The sequence below is a fragment of the Mya arenaria genome, chromosome 2, assembly GCF_026914265.1.
Source record: "Mya arenaria isolate MELC-2E11 chromosome 2, ASM2691426v1".
NCBI classification, from domain to species: Eukaryota; Metazoa; Mollusca; class Bivalvia; order Myida; family Myidae; genus Mya; species Mya arenaria.
The window spans coordinates 10453205-10475343 of NC_069123.1; the positions used below are offsets into that span (position 1 = coordinate 10453205).

At 37.4% G+C, this 22139-nt stretch overlaps 1 protein-coding gene across 1 annotated transcript; it reads left to right on the forward strand.

Annotated features, from left to right (window-relative positions):
* Positions 1 to 112: 112 nt before the first annotated feature.
* Positions 113 to 12987, forward strand: LOC128221079 (60S ribosomal protein L34-like). Its single transcript, XM_052929527.1, has 5 exons — positions 113 to 214; positions 1044 to 1057; positions 3678 to 3760; positions 5037 to 5140; positions 12862 to 12987. Exons 1-5 carry the CDS (start codon positions 150 to 152, stop codon positions 12938 to 12940), a joined length of 345 nt encoding a protein of 114 aa, XP_052785487.1. The 5' UTR covers positions 113 to 149; the 3' UTR covers positions 12941 to 12987.
* Positions 12988 to 22139: the final 9152 nt, after the last annotated feature.

Consider the following 22139-nt stretch of genomic DNA (forward strand, 5'->3'; position numbering starts at 1 on the left):
AGCATGTCATTGCTTGATTTTATCGTTTTAATCATAAAAAAAATCAATTTTAGATGTGCAGTAAATTGTATATAAAATTAAAAGTAAGTTAATTTTTTTTGTATATATCATTTCCAAGCTGCAATCACCTGAAGATATTTGTGTTTCAGATGGTTCAGCGACTGACATTTCGTCGCCGCCTGTCGTACAACACAAAGAGTAACCGCCGCAAGATGTAAGTATCTAAAAACAATAAAACTGACAACAAGACATTTAGACTCGTTTTTGCGGGGAATAGCCGGGACTTTGACTTTCGATTCAGCCAACCCCGGGTAAAATCTACACCCTGTGGGGTCGAACTGATGGTCAAATCCCTGCCAAATACCCCCCCCCCCCCCCCCGGGAGCCTAGGTAAGGCAAATTCCACGCTATATTTTGCGGCACTGCGGGGCCACCTGAAAGGTAAAAACACGGCCCATTTCCCCGTCATATCCCCGACTTTGTGGGGCTGTGGTTACAATTGACTGGTGCATTACAGAAGGATATGTGTGACATTCTCAGACTTCGCGGAAAGGTAAGCAAAACAAGTGACGTATAGGGAGAGCTTTAAAACCTTGTATTTCCCCTTGACAACTGAGGCGTGTTGCGAAGACAGAGCGCTATTTGTGAGTACTACATGTTATTCAAAAAAGTGCTATATATGAGGTGGTAAAAGTCTAGCTTCAGGGATATATTTGGGGCTCTTGAGTGTCATCGATTCTATATACTCCAGAAGTAGACCCAAAGTTTCCTTCTTGTTTTTAAAGGAATTTTGATTTTTTTCGTTTTTAGCAGATATGTCTATGTGAATGTTGGGGAATTTTATTTTGTGTAATTTTAAAGTCTTAAAAAACCTTCACGCACATGTTTTTTCATTAGTCGATAACAAAGTTAGAATCCTAAAACAGACACGAACTATATGGGTAACTTTGTTCAGTTATATAATAACATGATAACCAAATATGTTTTCTTTTTCTCTTTATGCAATTGCTGCTGTTCCTGATGTGGCTTTGACAACCTATCAGATCAAAAACCCCAGGTAAGCATTTCATGTATCATGGTCATATTTCCATCGATTTGGGGCCAAAGCTCCGCCCCATTCCCCACCTTAAAATTAGTATATTGCCCAGAATTTCTTCTAGATCGTCGTGTAGATGAAAAAATCACATTTCCTTTGTAAGGGCTCAAGCCCCATTCCCCTGAGCTGTACCCTGTATATTTACTTACCGATGAATAAATCTGAAGAATTGAATCACAGAAGCTGTCAGTTAGTATACATGTTAATATTGACTAGTTATTGTTCAATAATCTTTAATTTATTGTCCTTGCTGCAGTGTACATCAATCAAGCAGAAGCTAGCTACTTGAACAAAGAAATTAAAACAAATATAGTAGTGGTTGCACAACCTAGAGCCTGGCTAATAATCTAGTTATCTAGGTGTAGAAATTGTGCAAAAGAAAACCTGCATCTTTGGTTTAACAGTGGTTGATAACTCAATTACTGTTTATTTCAGATACAGAACACCTAATACTATTATATTAAAAATGGTTATGATCAAAAACAGGAATTTGAACACTGTAAGGTTGTTAAGTGGTATAAGTCATCAAATTTAGACTAAGAATGAGCCTGAATACTTACAGAAGTGCTTTGCATAAAAAACAGCCATGCTTTATAGGGATGATAATTGAAGAAGCCTAGTTTTGCAATTCCTTTTCGCCAGTTGTGCAGTAATGATGATTGGAACTTGCCCTCTCTGAGTACTCAATTCGTGAGCGAGAGTTGCTTCCTAAGACTGAACATTTAATATACACTGCTATATGAAATATGGGATAGTATGTTGTCATTGCAGGGCTTGTGGTTGTGTTCTAATATCAACCATTTTCTATTGCCAAAATAAGACCTGGCATTCAGTCCTTGCCATTTAATGCCAGAATCTTCTTGCTTCGCATAACATGTACTGCTTGTTTCAACTGGAAATCAGGACTGTGTACGAATTCTTATAACTTCATGATATCTATTACTGAGCCAAAATTATTATTATTAAGCCTAGAAACAGAGTTTGCACAACCTAGAGCCTGGCTAACATTCTAGTTATCTAGGTGTAGAAATTGTGCAAAATAATACCTGTGTCTTTGGTTGAACAGTGGTCGATAATCGGTTACTGTTTATTTCAGATACAGAACACCTAATATTATAATACTAAAATGGTTATGACCTATTGCACTAATTTGAACATACACCACTAGGTGTATGATCGGACTCTCAAGTCTCTTGACTCAGTGAGTCATCGGAATTAGACTTTTGATAAACAAACTAGAGTATTCTCAATCAGCTTTGCATAAAACAATTGAACAGCCATGCAATTTTACATCCCAAAATTAAACAAGCCTTATTTTGTATTTCCCAATTTGCCAGTTATAAAGTTATGATGATTGGAACTTGCCCTCTCTGAGTACTCAAAACATGAGCGAGAGTTGCTTCCTAAGACTGAACTTTCAACATTGAAATCTTACTACATTAAATCTTAATTTGAGCAAACTTGAAAAGCATATTACCATTGCTTGTTCTTGTGATAATTTTGACCACTGTCCACTGTAAAATAATCCCAGTAAATGCAAAAAAATCTTGGTATAAAATGCACTGCTGGTTTCACAAACTTGGTTTGAAAAGGGTTCAGCCCTTGCTTGTATAATTGCACAACCTAGAGCCTGGCTAACATTCTAGTTATCTAGGTGTAGAAATTGTGCGAAAGAAAACCTGCATCTTTGGTTGAACGGTGATTGATACTCAGTTACTGTTTATTTCAGATTCAGAACAGCTAAATATATATTCAAAAGTGGTTATGGCCTAATGCACTAATTTGAATGTTGTTAAGTGGTATAAGATCTCTCTGCTAGTTATCAAAGTTATACTTATGGATAAATAAGTCTGAATACTTTAACTTTGTATTTCCATTTGGCCAGGTTTGAAGTAATGATGATTGGAACTTGCCCTCTCTGAGTACTCAATTCGTGAGCGAGAGTTGCTTCCTAAGACTGAACTTTCAACTTTCAAGATTTGTTACATAAATTGTAAATTTGAGGGAGCCCAGAAAACATTTCTCAATTAAAGGAGTTGTTTGCATGTGCTAATTTTGTCCTCTGTTAAAATGATCCCTTGCAGATGTTGATTTTATCTTGCTTGGTATAATGTGTACTGCTGGTTTCACCCTCTGGCTTTGAAACCGACACTGTTCTGGTTCATATAAGTTAAATAATTCACTTTACCCAGTACTGAAGTTGTTATTGCAATGAAGCAAAAATTAATTTGTTTTAACTAAAATAAAACTTGTTTGCACAACCTAGAGCCTGGCTAACATTCTAGTTATCTAGGTGTAGAAATTGTGCTACAGAAAACCTGCATCTTTGGTTGAGCAGTTGTTGATACTCAGTTACTGTTTATTTCAGATTCAGAACAGCTAAATATAATAGTTTTTTCAAAATATAATAATAAACTTGATAATTTCTTGAAAATCAATTTTTGTTGCTAGAGAGGCATGAGCAAGTAGAGTACATAAACTACAGTCAGCAAATGCTACCCTAATACAGTTATTGTTTCATTTATTATGCTGTAAGCCTTCTAAAAATGTCCATGTTTTGACAAGATTGCTTCTATTTCAGGTGGTAAACTTGTGTACCTGTACAAGAAGAAGCTTGGGAGCGTACCAAAATGTGGAGACTGCAAGGCCGTCAAACTGCATGGTGTAAGTTGACAGGAGTGAAGTATACGCTATAAATTGAAGATCATTGCTTTTGGTAGTAAATGGTGATAAATGAAATGATGAAAATAAACTTTCCCTCAGCTGATTTCCTGATGGATGTTCGATATTTCTGATCACCAAAAATAAAATGAAGCAATCAGTCCTCGAAATTAGGATTTTGAATGAACAAGCCCTAATTCTTGCATTGTTAATTGGCTGATTAAGTTTACAAAGTTATGGATTTTGAGCAAGAGTGGCAAACAATTTATGCAGGCTTAAGCAATTTTGGATCTGCCAACATTTTTTTTGCTGAAATTTCCGCTACCTTTATGTTCAGGTTATTACAGTCCATCGTCATCTTAGCTAGGTTTGAAGTGGTGATGATTGGAACTTGCCCTCTCTGAGTACTCAAAACGTGAGCGAGAGTTGCTTCCTAAGACTGAACTTCATTTTAAATTGTTCAAATTGATAATGTACAAAATTAATGTACCACTCAGGTCATTGGAATAAGACTTTTGAATGAAAAAGCCTGAATTGTATACAAGTGTTAAGCATAAAAAATCAACTAACCCTGCTGTATAAAATTTAGAAATTGTGAAAAGCAGTATTTATCAGTTTGCAAAACCACAATTCATGCTGCTTGTACAGGACTAGTAGGCTTGTGCTAATTTTGATCACTGATGTATATCATGTGTACATTTGCATTACAAGAATGATGAAAAAAACTTTCCCTCAGCTGACTTCTGATGGATGCTTTAAATCTGACTTGTATCTGAAACAGCAAAGCTTTGTAGTCAACTTAATTCGATGTCTCGAAATTTGCTAAAAAGCAAAATTTTGAACATAAATATGTTGATACAAATATTTTTGTCAGAAGTGACTGCTTATTTCTGACACGATGTTATGATGATTGGAACTTGCCCTCTCTGAGTACTCAAATTGTGAGCGAGAGTTGCTTCCTAAGACTGAACCATTTCACAACCATGAAAATATTAACGTTGATCAGAAATCCCCATGTGCTTATTTATAACTTGTGTAATGATGATTGGAACTTGCCCTCTCTGAGTACTCAAAACATGAGCGAGAGTTGCTTCCCAAGACTGAACCTTTGTGATTCATTTCCCAATTGAAAATATTAATTTTGATCAGAAAGTCACTGATAGAGATAGGAGCAGGAGGGGGACACCTTTCTGTTTATACAGTAGTAATCTTAACAAATATTACTTCAAAGAGTTTAGGTACTTGTATTAGATCTTTCGAGTTTTTCCGTGTATTTCAGATCACCCCAGCACGGCCTAAGGAGTTGATGTCCATGACCAAGAGACTGAAGACCGTGTCCCGCTGTTACGGTGGATCTCGCTGCCACAAATGTGTTAGAGACAGGTGAGGCTAGACACGAAATGCTTAGGATTATTCATTTTTACCTCCCCTATTTATAATGGAGAAATGGGGGAGGATGAGCATGAATTATCACAAGGTTACTTGTAATTTTTTTGATCTTTTTTTGTTTTTCACTCCTTGAAATTGAGAAATTTTGATGGCCTTGGTGTTGTTTTAACTGGAAATGTACCAAAATCCATGATGATTATGGAAATAGTAGTAAAATAAAGTTTCAGATTCAAAGATAATTTGGCCGTTTATGTTGTTGAGTTGTCTATTAGGGTTTTGTTTTTTCAATTGCCAGTTGTGTAGTAATGATGATTGGAACTTGCCCTCTCTGAGTACTCAAATCGTGAGCGAGAGTTGCTTCCTAAGACTGAACTTCCAACTGGTTGGTCCTTTTTAGGCTGTCCTTACTGGCTTGCTTCTCGGGTAAATTTCAAAATCATTAATTATATTAAATCATCTTAGCTAGAAAGTTAAAATATTCTATCCACTTTATTTTCACTATTTATTGTTAAGTTGGGGTTAGACTAGGCGAGAGCTACACTTTTAAGACTAATGTCTAACCATGGATTTTCTTCGCACATTTATGAAAGAAAAAAAGCATTATGGAAAGCATATAGGAAGGGATAAATTGCACATATATTTTGTCTGATCCTCACTTGTGAGTGTGACAAAAGCTCTCCGGTTGTTGATGCCGTTCCATAAATAGTGGAATGTTTCTGAACGAAATTGTCCATTTAAGCGATGACCTCCTACTGTCAGTTACCAGACACCACTACAGTTATGAATATTTCATATAGAACTGTCTAGCAGTTAGTGGGCTGAAAATAAACTAGTTAGGAGAAATAGGATGGTTTTCATGCTTGTTAAATTTATGTCTGTGGTTGCTAATACTTGGTTTTAAATGCTTTTTATGAAACGGAACTTAAATCGTTGTAGCCATTTCGTTTTAAAATACATCTGGGATGATTCAGTGCTTCTGCGGATGTTGTGTTGACATAGTAGCTGTTATAATGGTAGTTTATATCAAAAACCTGTTATTTGTCATCTTCATGTGAAAAGCCTCAAAGCTGTTTTGAGTCTTTAGTTGTTCATGGCTCAATAGTTGTTGGGTCTCTAGCTTTGAACTTTGGCAAAGATTGATTGCTCACTTGATCAGTCTCGATAGATCTATATTAATATGAAAGAGCTCTTTTGAGAGAAAAACAACATTGATTTAACGCTGCAGCAACACTTCCATTGTCGTAATAGTTCAATGGGTGATTTTAGAGGAGGTAAAATGGGATGAAATTGTGAGCACTGGGTTATGAAAAACAACCTTGATTCCAACTGCCACACTGATTTTTACCTTCCTGAAATTTCACTTTGATGTGATTAATCTACCTTTGGCACTGTGAACCATGCTTCCGCGCAATAAATTTCCATCCTGTGCAATCAATTCTCCAATCCTACATATTAGTGCTTCAATTATCGTGTGATTTATGATGAAGGTTTCCTGGAATCTGATTATATATTGTTTTTGAGAATCGTTAGTAAGTTTATGACTTGAGAATTAGATTTCATGTAATCAATAAACGAATCTGGGACATTTGAGAACTCTTTATTGGGGGTAGGGTTTATGCTACTTTGGAAATAAACCAAGCAGCAGATGATGAAACTGTGAGCACTGGGTTATGAAATAAAACCATGATTCTATCTGCCACACTGATAAACACTGCTTTGGGCATTCCAGACTTGAAAATATGTGGACTTATCCTTGTATAATTTTTTGTTGTCTGACAGAATGATGACCTGGGTATGTTGGTTAAGAGTGGATTCAGCAACTACCCACTATCAGTGATTATCTTTTTTATAAAAGAGCAGAGTTAACAAGAGCTGCCATTGAATGATGAGACTGTGAGCACTGGGTTATGATATCATCATGATTCTACCTGCCACACTGACAATAGCTATGATTGTTCTTAACATGATATTTACTGGAAGCTGTTAAATATCAGTATATAGGTAAACAGCTTTGGTTTCAAACTCTTTTGTGTTAAAAACCAACTTGTCCAGTACTAAATGATACTGTTTGTATCCGCCATGATTGTTTATACCTCCTGCACAATGTAGAGCTTGACCCGACTGTTCATTGGTTGGTCGAGTGTGGAATTTGTGCAAATAGTAATACTGCAGATCTCGTTACTTTTCTGGGTTCACATGCTGGAAGAGTTCCTTTATTCTGCAGGACAAGTGATCAAAATACCTTAGGTAATCATTGCCTTTACTTATACACAAAATCAGTGGGAGCTAGTTGCCTTGTGCAATATTTATATTTTCCTGACTTACTCTTTGTTCAGTAAGTTGACGAGATTGGGCCTATAAAAAAAATACATTTGGTTCGGGTTACCCGACCCTACCTACGGAATAGGCGCCGACCCTACCGTTTTTATAGTCAGTTTGAAAAAAAAAATGAAAAACTAAAAAAAAAAAAGCTTTCGTTTTTTTTTAATTGCTTTTCAATATTTAGTTTAAATCTTAAATGCTTATACAGAAGATATCTTTAACACCATTCTCCAATGATGAAAACGATATTCTTATATAAAGCCTAATAAAAAAAAAAAAAGCCTACCTACCCTACCTATTTTTTAAAAGGATGTAACCCTAACCAAACAATTTTTTTTTTTTAGGCCTTGGCAGTAAAGAAGCATTGAAGATTTGGCTGTGTTGGAGATGTAAATAATGTTAAATTTTCTGTTTATTACCTTGCAATGCTCATGTACATGTATCATGACTAGACTGGGCCTATCAGGCCACAATGCTGTCATTGACATAATGCTGATAAAAATGGCCTGAAGCACATTCTTTGGAATGAGTTTTGCTATGATGATTCAACTTAAAAAAAAATACTAGCTTTAAATGCCCACAATATAGGTTGATTCAAAAAATAATAATTTAATTTTGATGCATTATAATGTTAAACTCGTTTGACTTCTATGATGAAAACCCCAAAAGGCGTATGATTAAATTACAGGTAAAAAATATAAGCAATATTTTGGCGCTTTTTTAACTTGGGAATTGTGGGTACGTAACATGCTACGTTAAATTAAAGAAAAACATTTATAAAGGTCAATATTTTTTTATCTGTAAGTTTTTTTATTTTAATCATCTAAGTCAAATGAGTATAAATGAAAATGAATTAAAATTAAAAAAAAGATTTTGTATCGACCTATATTGTGCGCCTTTAATTGGGTCACTAACTGGATGTACTTCAGTCTTGCTTGTTAATACTTGCTACATTAGCAGCTTCGTTGGCATTGATTATTATCAGAATTTCCCTAATGAATGGTCAACAAAAGTTGTCATTGAATGATGAGACTGAGCACTGGGTTATGAAACAAATATGATTGTATCTGCCACACTGACAATTATGTTATAATGGCCTTTGTTTTCTCATTGAGGTGCAAACTGCCTTGCCCTGGATCGAAGCAATCATTTTCTATGTGTTTTTGTAAGTGATTTTCTTGTCACAGTTGGATGCCATACAGCACCATATCTTATGCACACTGTAGAGCTTGACCCGACTATTCATTGGTTGGTTGAGTGTGGAATTTGTGCAGACATTAATACTGCAGATCTCGTTACTTTTCTAGGTTTATGCACCAGGGGAGTTCCTTTATTCTGCAGGATATTAAGATTTATTCCTTATATCATTAATTATTCAAGAGCAACTTGGAAATTGAAGAATTTTAGTTGGTATTCACTGTAAGGCAGCGCATCTAGCTATATAGCCTGAGTTTTGTTTCTTGAAAGTACATGTAGGGAATAAACTGCTATTCATAGCTGATTATAGGGCATTCAACATCCCTTTAATTTAGCCAGTTACTGGATGTCCATTTCTGTAAATAATTGGTGTGCTTGGAGAAAATTGGCATTGACCATATTCATGAGTCGCCCTAATGAATAGTCTTTTTCCCTGTTAGAATGACAGACGTCACCATTAATGATGAGATTGTGAGCACTGGGTTATGATAACTGTGATTCTATCTGCCACACTGAAAAAAGTGGTGTTCGTTCTGCATTTACAATCTTGTACAATTTGCACAATACATGTACCTGAATTCCTTATTTAGGGTAAGATGTGTGTTGGCTAAATAATTAGTTGAATGCTATCTTGCATGGCCTACATGTAATCTTCATTGGTTATGATAATTGACCCCTAACTTTATGCACAATGTAGAGCTTGACCTGACTGTTCATTGGTTGGTCGAGTGTGGAATGTGTGCATATAGTAATGCTGCAGATCTCGTTACTTTTCTGGGCTCACACACCAGAGGAGTTCCTTTATTCTGCAGGACATGTACATTTTCTTATTGTTGTAAATTATGGTACTTTGAATCTCACCTTCTCATTTAGGATTGTCTGCTTTCTAATTCATTAAAAAAAAAGAGCGAAGCGAACAAAAGTTGTCATTGAATGATGAGACTGTGAGCACTGGGTTATGAAATAATCATGATTCTATCTGCCACACTGACACACATATACTGACCTTTGTTCCAGAAATGCTTGGGGGAGTTCTTCTCGGATCAGATAAGGGGTTAACTGCACATGCAATTGGTGCAATCATGTGGCGCAAGATATCTTGTCCTTGAATTAGGTGTTTGTAATAAACTACTGCCATTGTTGTTCATTGTTTAGTGTCATGTTCAGACATCTTGCACAATGTAGAGCTTGACCCGACTATTCATTGGTTGGTTGAGTGTGGAATTAATGCAAACATAAATACTGCAGATCTCGTTACTTTTCTGGGCTCACACACCAGGGGAGTTCCTTTATTCTGTGGAATATTAAGTAACTTGGTACTCATTCTGTGCCTTAGAAGAAATGTGACATTAAATGACCATGACCCAGGCAGTTGGAGTAAGTTATCTCAATAAAGGAGCAATTCCAAGATGAATGTTATGACAAAGTTGCCATTGAATGATGAGACTGTGAGCACTGGGTTATGATATAATAATGATTCTACCTGCCACACTGACAGCAGTTGACTTTGTTCTATAAGTGTTCATGTTTCTGGTCTATGAAAGCAGTTTAATATTCACTTTGTTCCTCATGCAAACTGTATAGCTCTACCCTACAGTTCATTGTTTGGTCCAGTATTTAAATTGTGCATTCATCAATGCTCCTGATCTCATACTTTTCTTGGTTTTTCGCACACCAGGGAAGTTTCTTTTACAATGCTGGACATGTGAATATTTTGACTGTAAAGTATATTACCCTGGAATTTTCCTAGAAAGAATGAGAAAATTTTGCTTTCTAACCCATTAAAAATTTATAAGTGAACAAAAGTTGCCATTGAATGATGAGACTGTGAGCACTGGGTTATGAAATAATCATGATTCTATCTGCCACACTGACACACATATACTGGCCTTTGTTCTTGAAATGCTTGGTAGAGTTTTTTCTCTGATCAGATCATGGTTTTGGTGCAACCTTGTGTTGCATGATAAAATTATCTTGTCTTTGAACTTGGTGTTTGAAATTAACTACTGCCATTGTTGTTAACTCTTTCGTTAGGTGTTTAGACAAGTGACCTCATATTCAATGCACACTGTAGAGCTTGACCTTGCGGTTCATTGGTTGGTCGAGTGTGGAATTTGTGCATATAGTAATGCTGCAGATCTCGTTACTTTTCTGGGCTCACACACCAGGGGAGTTCCTTTATTCTGCAGGACATGTAGCAAGTTGGTACTCATTCAGTGCTGGTGGTAAGGTGACCTGTAATGACAATTACCTAGGCTGGTGGACTAAGTTTTCTCAATAAAGGAGCAATTCCTCCAGTGAATCCTCCAATGAATCTTGTGATCAAGTTTGCCATTGAATGATGAAACTGTGAGCACTGGGTTATGAAATAATCATGATTCTATCTGCCACACTGACAGCAGTGGTCTTTTTACTTCTAAGTCATGTTTTTTAGCTTTTTCATGACATTCCTTTTCCTCAGTTTTCAGATTTGTGGTTGATTGTACTCGTTTTCGGTGCATCCTTTCTATACATGTTTTTTTGTCCTTTAAACTTGTCCTGTTCTTAACAACTCACTATTGTCCATTTGTCTTGTCATTTGACCTCTTGCCTTATGCACAATTTAGAGCTTGACCAGACAGTTGATTGGTCGAGTATGGAATTTGTGCATAGAACAACACTGCTGATCTCGTTACTTATCTTGGCTTACACAGCGGGGAAGTTCCTTTATTCTGCAGGACACTAACATATTATTCTTGCTGGTCAAGATACAAATGTTGCTCACACAGTGAATGAGTGGATTTTGTCTCCTAGAGGAATTTCAACTAAGTCGCCATTTATGATGAGCATTGATTTTACCTGCCACACTGATAATAATGGCCTTTGTTCTTCCATGCTTAGTGGAAGATTTCTTGATCAGTTTCTCTCAGATCGGATGACTGGTTAGATTAACAGGTTTTTGGTGCAACCTTGCCGTGCAGCATGTTGCCTTGTCCTTGTCAAGACATGTCGCACAATGTAGAGCTTGACCCGACTGTTCATTGGTTGGTCGAGTGTGGAATTTGTGCATATAGTAATACTGCAGATCTCGTTACTTTTCTGGGCTCACACACCAGGGGAGTTGCTTTATTCTACAGGACATGTGGATGTTTTATAGTTGTATTCATTAAAGAAAACATCTAAATGTAAATTGCAGTTGTAGTTGAAATAAACACCATATAACCAGTCTTCTGTATTACTATTAAGTTTTCTTGAACGGACTGTTTGGAACAAAGCGGAATACTACAAGTTCATATTAAGATGAGATTGTAAACCACAAGTCTGATTATATGAACCTAAAACAAAGTCTGGATTTTTTTACAAGGGTTTTATTTTGTGTGTGTGTGCTTGCCTCAATTTCAGTCACTGTATATCTAGTGGTTGCACAACCTAGAGCCCACTTATTGCTTCTCTAGCTAAGTGGGTGTAGAACTTGTGCTAAAGTAAAGCTGTGGTTTTGTCTGAAAGGGTCTGTTTCGCTTATGACCTCATTTAGACTGAATACAGGACATTAATTGATATTTTTCTGAGAACTTGGACATAAACCCTTATCATAATGGTCCAGTATTATCCCTGGTCCGATATGACTGACACTAATTGTCATCTTCCGATCATTTTGAGCTCTCTGTAAATGTCACTCGTATCTTGTTGGTGTATAATTATAGTGGTCAATAATGAACAATAGTTCTGTTCCTCATTAATGAAAATATTTCTGATATTATGTCGTGGAAAATACCAGTCCAAGCCAGCTTTTATTCTGAAAATGACTTCATGTGTCATATAACAGATTGTAATATTGGCGTGCGGTGTAACATGGTGTAATATTTTTGTATAATATCACTTGTAATAAAGTCACCTCAATTAGTGTATTAAATGAAATATGATACTTCTGTCTTTTATTAAAAGGTTGATTGGCCAGATGTTGTAATTTATGTCTCAAATTGCAGCAACAGCAGGGAAATGTATTTTTCAGTCTACATAATAATGATTATTAACTCGACTGTCATGTTGGTTGGTTATTAGGAATCCAAATGTTCTACTTTTAACAAGGATATTGAATATCAAGGGTTGTTATTAAGAATAATGAAAAGTTCAGCTTTTATCCAAATAGCTTTATTAAGAATAAAATTGAAAGTCTGATGTTGAAATTTCAAAATGTGTTTTTATTCTATTTCCAGAATTATCCGAGCTTTCCTCATAGAAGAACAGAAGATTGTTGTCCGGGTATTGAGAGCACAGCAGGCAGCTAAGAAATAAATCATCGTAAATATTGTACAGGCGTTTGAATAAAGAGAAAAATAGAAGTTCATTTGTTGATCATAAAGCATAATGCTTGCGTTGTGAGGGGCATTGATGTTTTAAGAATTATGACGCTGTTTTTCTTTGTGCTATTTTGAGTAAGAACTTGTGTAGGGACTCACCTTTCTCATGTTTTAGATGCAAACTTGTAAGAGAAAACATGATTTATTGAGTGTTAGGTGTAACCAAGAAAATATATTTTTGCAAGGTTCAGGTTTAAAGGTATGTTTTTGATGAACATGTTTATCAAAAGCTTGATGGTAAAGGTCACTCGTTAGTCACAGTGTAGGGAACTTGAAAGGTCAAGAACTGGCATTTTCTATTTATACTTCGACTCGTGCCGTGCCGGCTGTCTCATGAAAATTGACAGAAATTGTTAATAGTATATTAAATGTAGCTTCTTGTGAAAGTTCACCATTGGCCATGATAACGAACTGCCTGAAGTCCTGTTTATTTCTATCATATAACACTTTCAAAGGATATCAACATAAGTCCTTCATTGCAACTTTCATTCTAGATGAGTATTGATGATGAAATTTGCTAAATTTTATACCTATTTGTTTTTGTAAAACAAACGGAATAAAGAATACTGTTATATGGATTTATATTAAAGTGCTTTTATGAGTTGGACTCTAAGACTTGAAGCTGGTCGTTAAATTCTGACATGATCAAGATCACATTCAACCAAAAAGTTCGAGATTACATTCTCTTGCCAATAACATTTAAGACCCTAGCACTGGAGATTCACATGCCATTATTAAAGATACTGTCGGCCTCAGGTGCAAAAACTAATGTTGACTCAAAAAGCTTTAAGTCCCCACAACAGGACATGCACAGTGGTTACCACCATAAGTAAGTTCTTAGAAACTCGTAATTCTTTATGGTCTCAATTCTTGAGGTGCTTGCCAGCTGTACCATAGGCTTCAGGTTCAGCATCTTCTTTATACCCCGAGACTTCACTTTTAGGACACGTCACACAGTTGTGTCACTTCTATGGTTCGTACCAAAGGCATTGCATATGAACGTCCTGAAGAGGTCATTACGAGGACACTGCAACTGAGGTTTGTTTGACATTGCACTGTCTTCAACGAGTTGGTCCTTTACATAGTAAAACGTTGTCTGTAAATGAGTCGCAGTTGCAACAGAAGTATTGCATCAACAAACTTGATAGAAATGTCGGTCAGCAAGGGTCATTGTGCGCGATTCATGTGACATTTCGCTTTGCCAAACTCGGTTAAAAATGGTCTGAACATTGTGGCATTTTGTCAGTTACAATTGACTGGCGCATATGTGTGTGTAAGCTTATTTATACTCGCACTCGGGCCTTGCCCATTCGGCGAGTGCTCCGTTAAGAGTGTTGGTCATTTTAGGTTTTTTGGAGCAGCACAGACAGAATGTAACCCTGGTTAGAGCTACCCTGGTTCTTTAACGTGCACCAGTGTATATCACTGTCACACGGGGCCCCCATTTAACGTCCCTCCCGGAAGACGATTAGTATTTTTTAGTGATGCAACGGGGAAACGAACCTGCGACCACTGGATTGATAGTCAAGTGTGTTACCACTAGACCACGGATCCGCCACACTGGTGCATAACGTTCGTGAAAGCTATAAAAAGGTTTTAACACTACATATATGACAGAAAAACGTTCTTGTTGAGTTGAGAATTTAAGACTATTATTGGCAGAACATAAGGTTTACTGAACTCTGCAATGTTCAGCTGAAATACAGGCTATCCTGACAAATTTGTACCAATCTATTCCAGACCTCCCACGCAATAGATAATTACAATTAGATGCCATTGACAAAACACCAAGGGACCACACAGAATGATTCTTAATGGCTTCATTATGAACGTGTTCAATATTTGCATCTTGGGTCAACATCCTAAATATTTCATCAGTTATAATAGAAGCATTAATGCGGTTCAATGCAGATTGCGTATGAACATAGAAAGAAATGTATTACGAAATTATCTTCTTCGATGCCCTGAGGTAGTTTTTAAGCCATCAAAGAAGAGCATATTAGAACCGCACTATCTGTCTGTCTGTCCTGCCTGTTTCGTTTTAATGCAGAGGTATTTTAAAATTACTTAGCACATGTGTTAGGTTGATAAAGACGATGTGTTGCGTGCAAAACCCACGACGTCAAAGTTCAAGGTCGTACTTTGAGTTGAATTATGTCTCCCCCTCTCTGGGGGAGACATATTGTTTTTGCCCTGTCCGTCCGTACGTCACACTTCGTTTCCGATCGATAACTGGAAAACCGCATGACCTAGGATCACCAAACTTGGTAGGGAGGTTGGTCGTGAGGTGTAGAGGATCCCTATTGTTTTTGGGGTCACTAGGTCAAAGGTCAAGGTCGCGGCGACCCCCAATATAAAAAACATTTCTGCTCAAAATCTTGAGAACGGTTTGACCTAGGTTCACCAAACTTGGTAGGGAGGTTGGTCATGAGGTGTAGAAGATCCCTATTGTTTTTGGGGTCACTAGGTCAAAGGTCAAGGTCGCGGCGACCCCCAATGTAAAAAACATTTCCGCTCAATATCTTGAGAATGGTTTGACCTAGGTTCACCAAACTTGGTAGGGAGGTTGATCATGAGGTTTAGAAAACTCCTATATTTTGGGGGGTCACAAGGTCAAAGGTCAACGTCGCTGTGACCTCTAATGTAAAAAAATATTTCCGTGCAATATCAGGAGAATGCTTTGATCTAGGTTCACCAAACTTTGAAGTGAGGTTGGTCATGATGTCTAGATGATCCCAATTGTTTTGGGGGTAACAAGGTCAATAGTCAAGGTCGTGGTGACCTTTCATGTAAAAATCATTTGCGTGTAATATCTTTATGTCTCCCCCATTCATGGGGAGACATATTGTTTTTGCCCTGTCCGTCAGTCAGTCCATCAGTCTGTCAGTCAGTCAGTCAGTACGTCACACTTCGTTTCCGCCCAATAACTATAGAACTCTTAGACCCAGGAACTTCATACTTGGTATGCTAGTTGGTCATGACTAGTAGATGACCCCTATTGAATTTGGGGTCACTAGGTCAAAGATCAGGGTCAACGTGACCTTGAGGTGAAGAAACGGTTTCCACTCAATAACTAAAGATCCTTTGGGTCCAGGAACTTCATACTTGGTATGCTAGTTGTTCATGACTATTAGATGACTCCTATTGATTTTGAGATCAAAAGGTCAAGGTTACCTTCAGGTAAAAAATGTTATGTTGGCAGTGACCTTAAGCTTAAAAATGGTTTCTGCTCAATAACTAAAGAAAGTTGTTCATGACTAGTAGATGACTCCTATTGATTTTGAGATCAGTAGGTCAATGGTCAAGGTCACCGTGACCGTGACCTTGAGGTGAAGAAACTGTTTCCGCTCAATAACTAGAGAACGCTTGCAACCAGGAATTTCATACTTGGTATGCTAGTTGGTCATGACTAGAAGATGACCCATATTGATTTTGAGTTCACTAGGTCAAAGGTCAAGGTTGCCATGACCTTGAAGTGAAGAAAAAGTTTCCGCTCAATAACTAAAGATCCTTTGGTTTCAGGAACTTCATACTTGGTAAGCTAGTTGTTCATGACTAGAAGATGACCCCTATTGATTTTCAGATCAAAAGGTCAAAGGTCAAGGTTACCTTCAGGTAAAAAATGATACGTTGGCGGTGACCTTAAGCTTAAAAATGGTTTCTGCTCAATAACTTAAGAACGCTTGTACCCAGGAACATTCTTGGTACGCTAGTCGGTCATGACTAGTAGATGACCCCTATTGATTTTGAGATCAGTAGGTCAAAGGTCAAGGTTGCCATGACCTTGAGTTGAAGAAATGGTTACCGCTCAGTAACTAAAGAACACTTGCACCCAAGAACTTAATACTTGGTATGCAAGTTGGTTATGTAGATGATCCTTATTGATGTTGTGATCAGTAGGTAAAAGGTCATGGTCACGATGACTGTGAGCTGAAAAATGGTTTCCGATCAATAATTGAATAACGCTTGCGCCCAGGAACTTCATACAATGCAAACTTCGTTTACATTTTCCATGATTAATCAACAACACTTTCTTCTCTTCACTATTTAATATAATCGAATAAACCAAACTTCACTGTTGGTTTGTCTCCAGTCCAAAGTTACAAATTTCATGTCCATCATTTATTTTTTCTCAGCTACGACCACACAATAGGGGAGACAAGCGCTTTTTCAAAAAAGCAATCTCTAGTTATTATGGAATGTTGCATATAGGGCTGTAACTTGGCCATGCAAGGAGGGATTTTAAAATTACTTGGTACATGTGTTCCGTACATTAAGACTAAACGTCGCGTGGAAGACCCACGCCCCTCGCCCATACCTCAAAAGGTCAAGGTCACACCGGTTTATCATTAGGGAATGCTGCATATCATGCGCATTGAGTATAGATAGCACATGTGTTCAATGGATGACCGTTAACGGCGGTGTTGCATGCAAGACACGCGCCCTTTACTAACACTTCAAGGTTACGCTTCACTTTAATGCAGGTCCGGGGGGATAGCCGGGGAAATTGGCCGTGTTTTTACCTTCCAGGTGGTCCCGCAGTGCCGGGTGAATGCCGTGGTTTTGTCTTCACGCCAAATATAGCGGGGAATAGGCCTTTCCTAGGGTCCCAGGGATGCGGGGGGATTTTACCAGCAGTTCGTCCACGAAGGGCAGGGATTTTACCCGTGCTTGGCTGGACCGAAAGTCAAAGTCCCCGCTATTTCCCGGTCCTTGGGGGGACGTGGTTACAATTGACTAGTTCATAATCATTATGGAATACTGCCTATATGCATAATAGAATGCAGTACAGTTGGTCATGTCCGGACTGTAAAGTATTTTTTTAGATATTAATAAAATTGGCACACATGTTTAAAGTAACATAACGGTGATGTATCACATGCAGGACTCACGCCCCTAACGAATAGTTCAAGGTCACACTTACAGTTAAATTATTATGAAATGCTGCCTATATGCATAATATTATACAGCATACTTTGTGCACGGTGAACATTTTCAAATTTTTGACGTTTATTTTTGAATGACGTTCAAATTAAGAAGTGAACTTGCATTATGATAATATTGCACCTCGTTTAAAATTGTTATAGAAGGGTTAATATACCTCACCTGAACACAGGGTGCGATGTGCGTCGTCATATTTTGCTTCACATAGCTCATTTCGCATGCTCATTTCCTACACAATTGTTAATTAAACCAGGTCAAAATGACTGTCTTAGTGCACTTTAAGTAAATTCGTGGTCCTCTTGCAAGGAAAATACATTGCCAGGTTATTAAAATCACACTGAACTGAAATGGTCGTAACTGTCATACCTTATACCAGTATGTGTGGTAATTAAACTGAAATGGTCGTAGCTGCCATACATTATACAAGTTTGTGTGTGAATTAAACTGAAAGTGTCGTAGCTGCCATACATTATACAAGTTTGTGTGTGAATTAAACTGAAAGTGTCGTAGCTGCCATACATTATACAAGTTTGTGTGTGAATTAAACTGAAACTGTCGTAGCTGCCATACATTATACAAGTTTGTGTGTGAATTAAACTGAAAGTGTCGTAGCTGCCATACATTATACAAGTTTGTTTGTGAATTAAACTGAAAGTGTCGTAGCTGCCATACATTATACAAGTTTGCGTGTGAATTAAACTGAAACTGTCGTAGCTGCCATACATTATACAAGTTTGTGTGTGAATTAAACTGAAAGTGTCGTAGCTGCCATACATTATACAAGTTTGTGTGAATTAAATTGAAAGTGTCGTAACTGCCATGCAGTATACCAGTACGTGTGTGAATTGAACTGAAATAGTTGTAACTGCCATACATTATACCAGTATGTGTGTGAATTGAACTGAAATAGTTGTAACTGCCGTACATTATACCAGTTTGTGTGTGAATTGAACTGAAATAGTTGTAACTGCCATACATTATACCAGTATGTGTGTGAATTGAACTAAAATAGTTGTAACTGCCATACATTATACCAGTATGTGTGTGAATTGAACTGAAATAGTTGTAACTGCCATACATTATACCAGTATGTGTGTGAATTAAACTGAAAGTGTCGTAGTTAAATTGAAAGTGTCGTAGCTCCCATACATTATACCTGTATGTGTGTGAATTGAACTGAAATAGTCGTTACTGTAATACCTTATACAGTATGTTTGAGATTTAAACTGAAATTGTCGTAACTGTTATACATTTTACCAGTTTGTGTGTGAATTGAACTGAAATGGTCGTAACTGCCATTCATTATATCAGAATGTGTGTGAATTGAAATAAAATGGTCGTAACTGCCATGCCTTATACCAGTATGTGTGTGAATTGAACTAAAATGGTCGTAACTGCCATGCCTTATACCAGTATGTGTGTGAATTGAACTAAAATGGTCGTAACTGCCATGCCTTATACCAGTATGTGTATGATTTGAACTGGAAATGGCCGTAACTGCCATAATTACACCAGTAGGTGTGTGAATTAAACTAAAATGGTCGTAACTGCCATTCATTATACCAGTGTGTGTGTGAATTTAACGGAAGTGGTCGTAACTGTCATTCATTATACCAGTAGGTGTGTGAATTAAACTAAAATGGTCGTAACTGCCATTCATTATACCAGTGTGTGTGTGTGAATTTAACGGAAGTGGTCGTAACTGTCATTCATTATACCAGTGTGTGTGTGAATTTAACTGAAATGGTCGTAGCTGCCATTCCTTATACCAGTATGCGTGTGAATTGAACTGAAAGTGTCGTTGCTGCCATACATTATACCGGTCTGCGTGTGAATTGAACTGAAAGTGTCGTTGCTGCCATACATTATACCGGTCTGCGTGTGAATTAAACTAAAAGTGTCGTAACTGCCATACATTATACCTGTAGGTGTGTGAATTGAACTAAAAATGGTAGGAACTGCCATGCCTTATACCAGTAGGTGTGAATTGAACTTAAAAGCTCGTAGCTGCCATCCATTATACCAGTTTGTTTATGAATTGAACTGCAATGGTCGTAACTGCCATGCCTTAGACCAGTATGTGTGTGAATTGAATTTAAATGGCCGTAACTGCCATGCCTTAGATCAGTATGTGTGTGAATTGAACTAAAATTGTCGTTACTGCCATGCATTATACCAGAATGTGTGTGAATTGAACGGAAATTGTCGTTATGTCATACATTAGACCAGTATGTGTGTGAATTGAACTAAAATGGTCGTAACTGCCATGCCTTAGACCAGTATGTGTGTGAATTGAACTAAAATGGTCGTAACTGCCATGCCTTAGACCAGTATGTGTGTGAATTGAACGGAAATGGTCGTAACTGCCATGCATTAGACCAGCATGTGTGTGAATTGAACGGAAATGGTCGTAACTGCCATGCATTAGACCAGCATGTGTGTGAATTGAACGGAAATGGTCGTTTCTGCCATGCATTAGACCAGTATGTGTGTGAATTGAACGGAAATGGTCGTTACTGCCATGCCTTAGACCAGTATGTGTGTGAATTGAACGGAAATGGTCGTTACTGCCATGCATTAGACCAGTAGGTGTGTGAATTGAACGGAAATGGTCGTAACTGCCATGCATTAGACCAGTATGTGTGTGAATTGAACGGAAATGGTCGTAACTGCCATGCATTAGACCAGTAGGTGTGTGAATTGAACTAAAATGGTCGTAACTGCCATGCATTATACCAGTAGGTGTGTGAATTGAACTAAAATGGTCGTAACTGCCATGCATTATACCAGTATGTGTGTGAATTGAACTAAAAATGGTCGTAACTGCCATGCATTATACCAGTATGTGTGTGAATTGAACTAAAAATGGTCGTAACTGCCATGCATTATACCAGTGTGTGTGTGTGTGTGTGAATTGAATACCAGTATGTATGTGAATTGAACTGGAATGGTCGTTACCGCCATACCTTAAACCAGTATGTGTACTTTACACTCATTTAAAACGAAAACGTCAAGCAATTGAAGGAATTCAACTTGTTACCATCTGCGACGTTTCACGGATTTAAGATACTAAAGTAGTCACTATGTATGGCCGATCATAGATATAATATTTTAATGTTATAATGACATAGATCCTTAAATAAAATGATGCCCGGCTGATTGTTTAATGTGATATACAGTATTGACGTAAATTGATCGTCGCTATAACAGGATACACAAAAAAATATTCGGAAGTTATATTTTGTTTATACTTTCGTAAGCCATGGTTGAGAAGACGATAACCGCTCTTATGTCCGTTTCCCGTTCTCGTAAAGATAACGTGTCCCTTGACATTTTTTCTTGAAAACATGTTTTTAAGGATCTTTTTTTATTCACAGCCGAATAAGTTGCTTTAATTTCATTTTATACATCAAAAAGTGATTATCTTGAAATAAATAATCTTTAGATATCTCAAAACTCTTTAAGAGGTTAAAAGTATTCAATTTAGCGTCAAACAAAATAGTGAGCTTAGCTTGGATCCTGTGTATTAATAAGGGACTAACGATTTTTGGAGAAAATGGGGCCTGGATGTTGATCTAATTCACGACCTTTTGTAGACTTTTAGACCACTAGTGCTCACTTGAATTTGTTTGTTTAAAATGTCCGTACATGCCTTTAGCGACAATATAACCTTCACTCGTTCTGTGTCAAGAATAATTTCCTTTAATAGAGGCTTCTAAAAATGTCACTCTTGAGGAAAGATAGCAAATTGTTCGTCATTAGGGTAATTTGGCCGGGGAAACTCTAAGGATTCTTGACGCGAGAGTTGTTTAGTGGTTCAGGAACAGAACGCGGTTTTACCACCTGTTCGATGTCAATTTCGAGCTCGTCTGGGTTTTCAAGACCCAGGGTCGAGGTAATGTGACTACTTTTGGTGTCGTCGTTGCCATTGTCGGCTGTGTCGTTGTAGCACACAAACATATAAACCCGGTATATTTAACTGGAAAACTTAGATTTGAATGGAACTTAATATACAAGTATAGATGACCAGTGACAAATTGCAAACAATTTGCCATCATACATCAAGTGAAATAACTCGTAAAAGATTGTCGAATTATGTCCCTTGATCGACTGATGAAAATGACGCATATCCGCCTTTTGTTTCGTTTCTGTTTTGACCCAATCGGAACTCCTCGGCCATTTCCGCCATA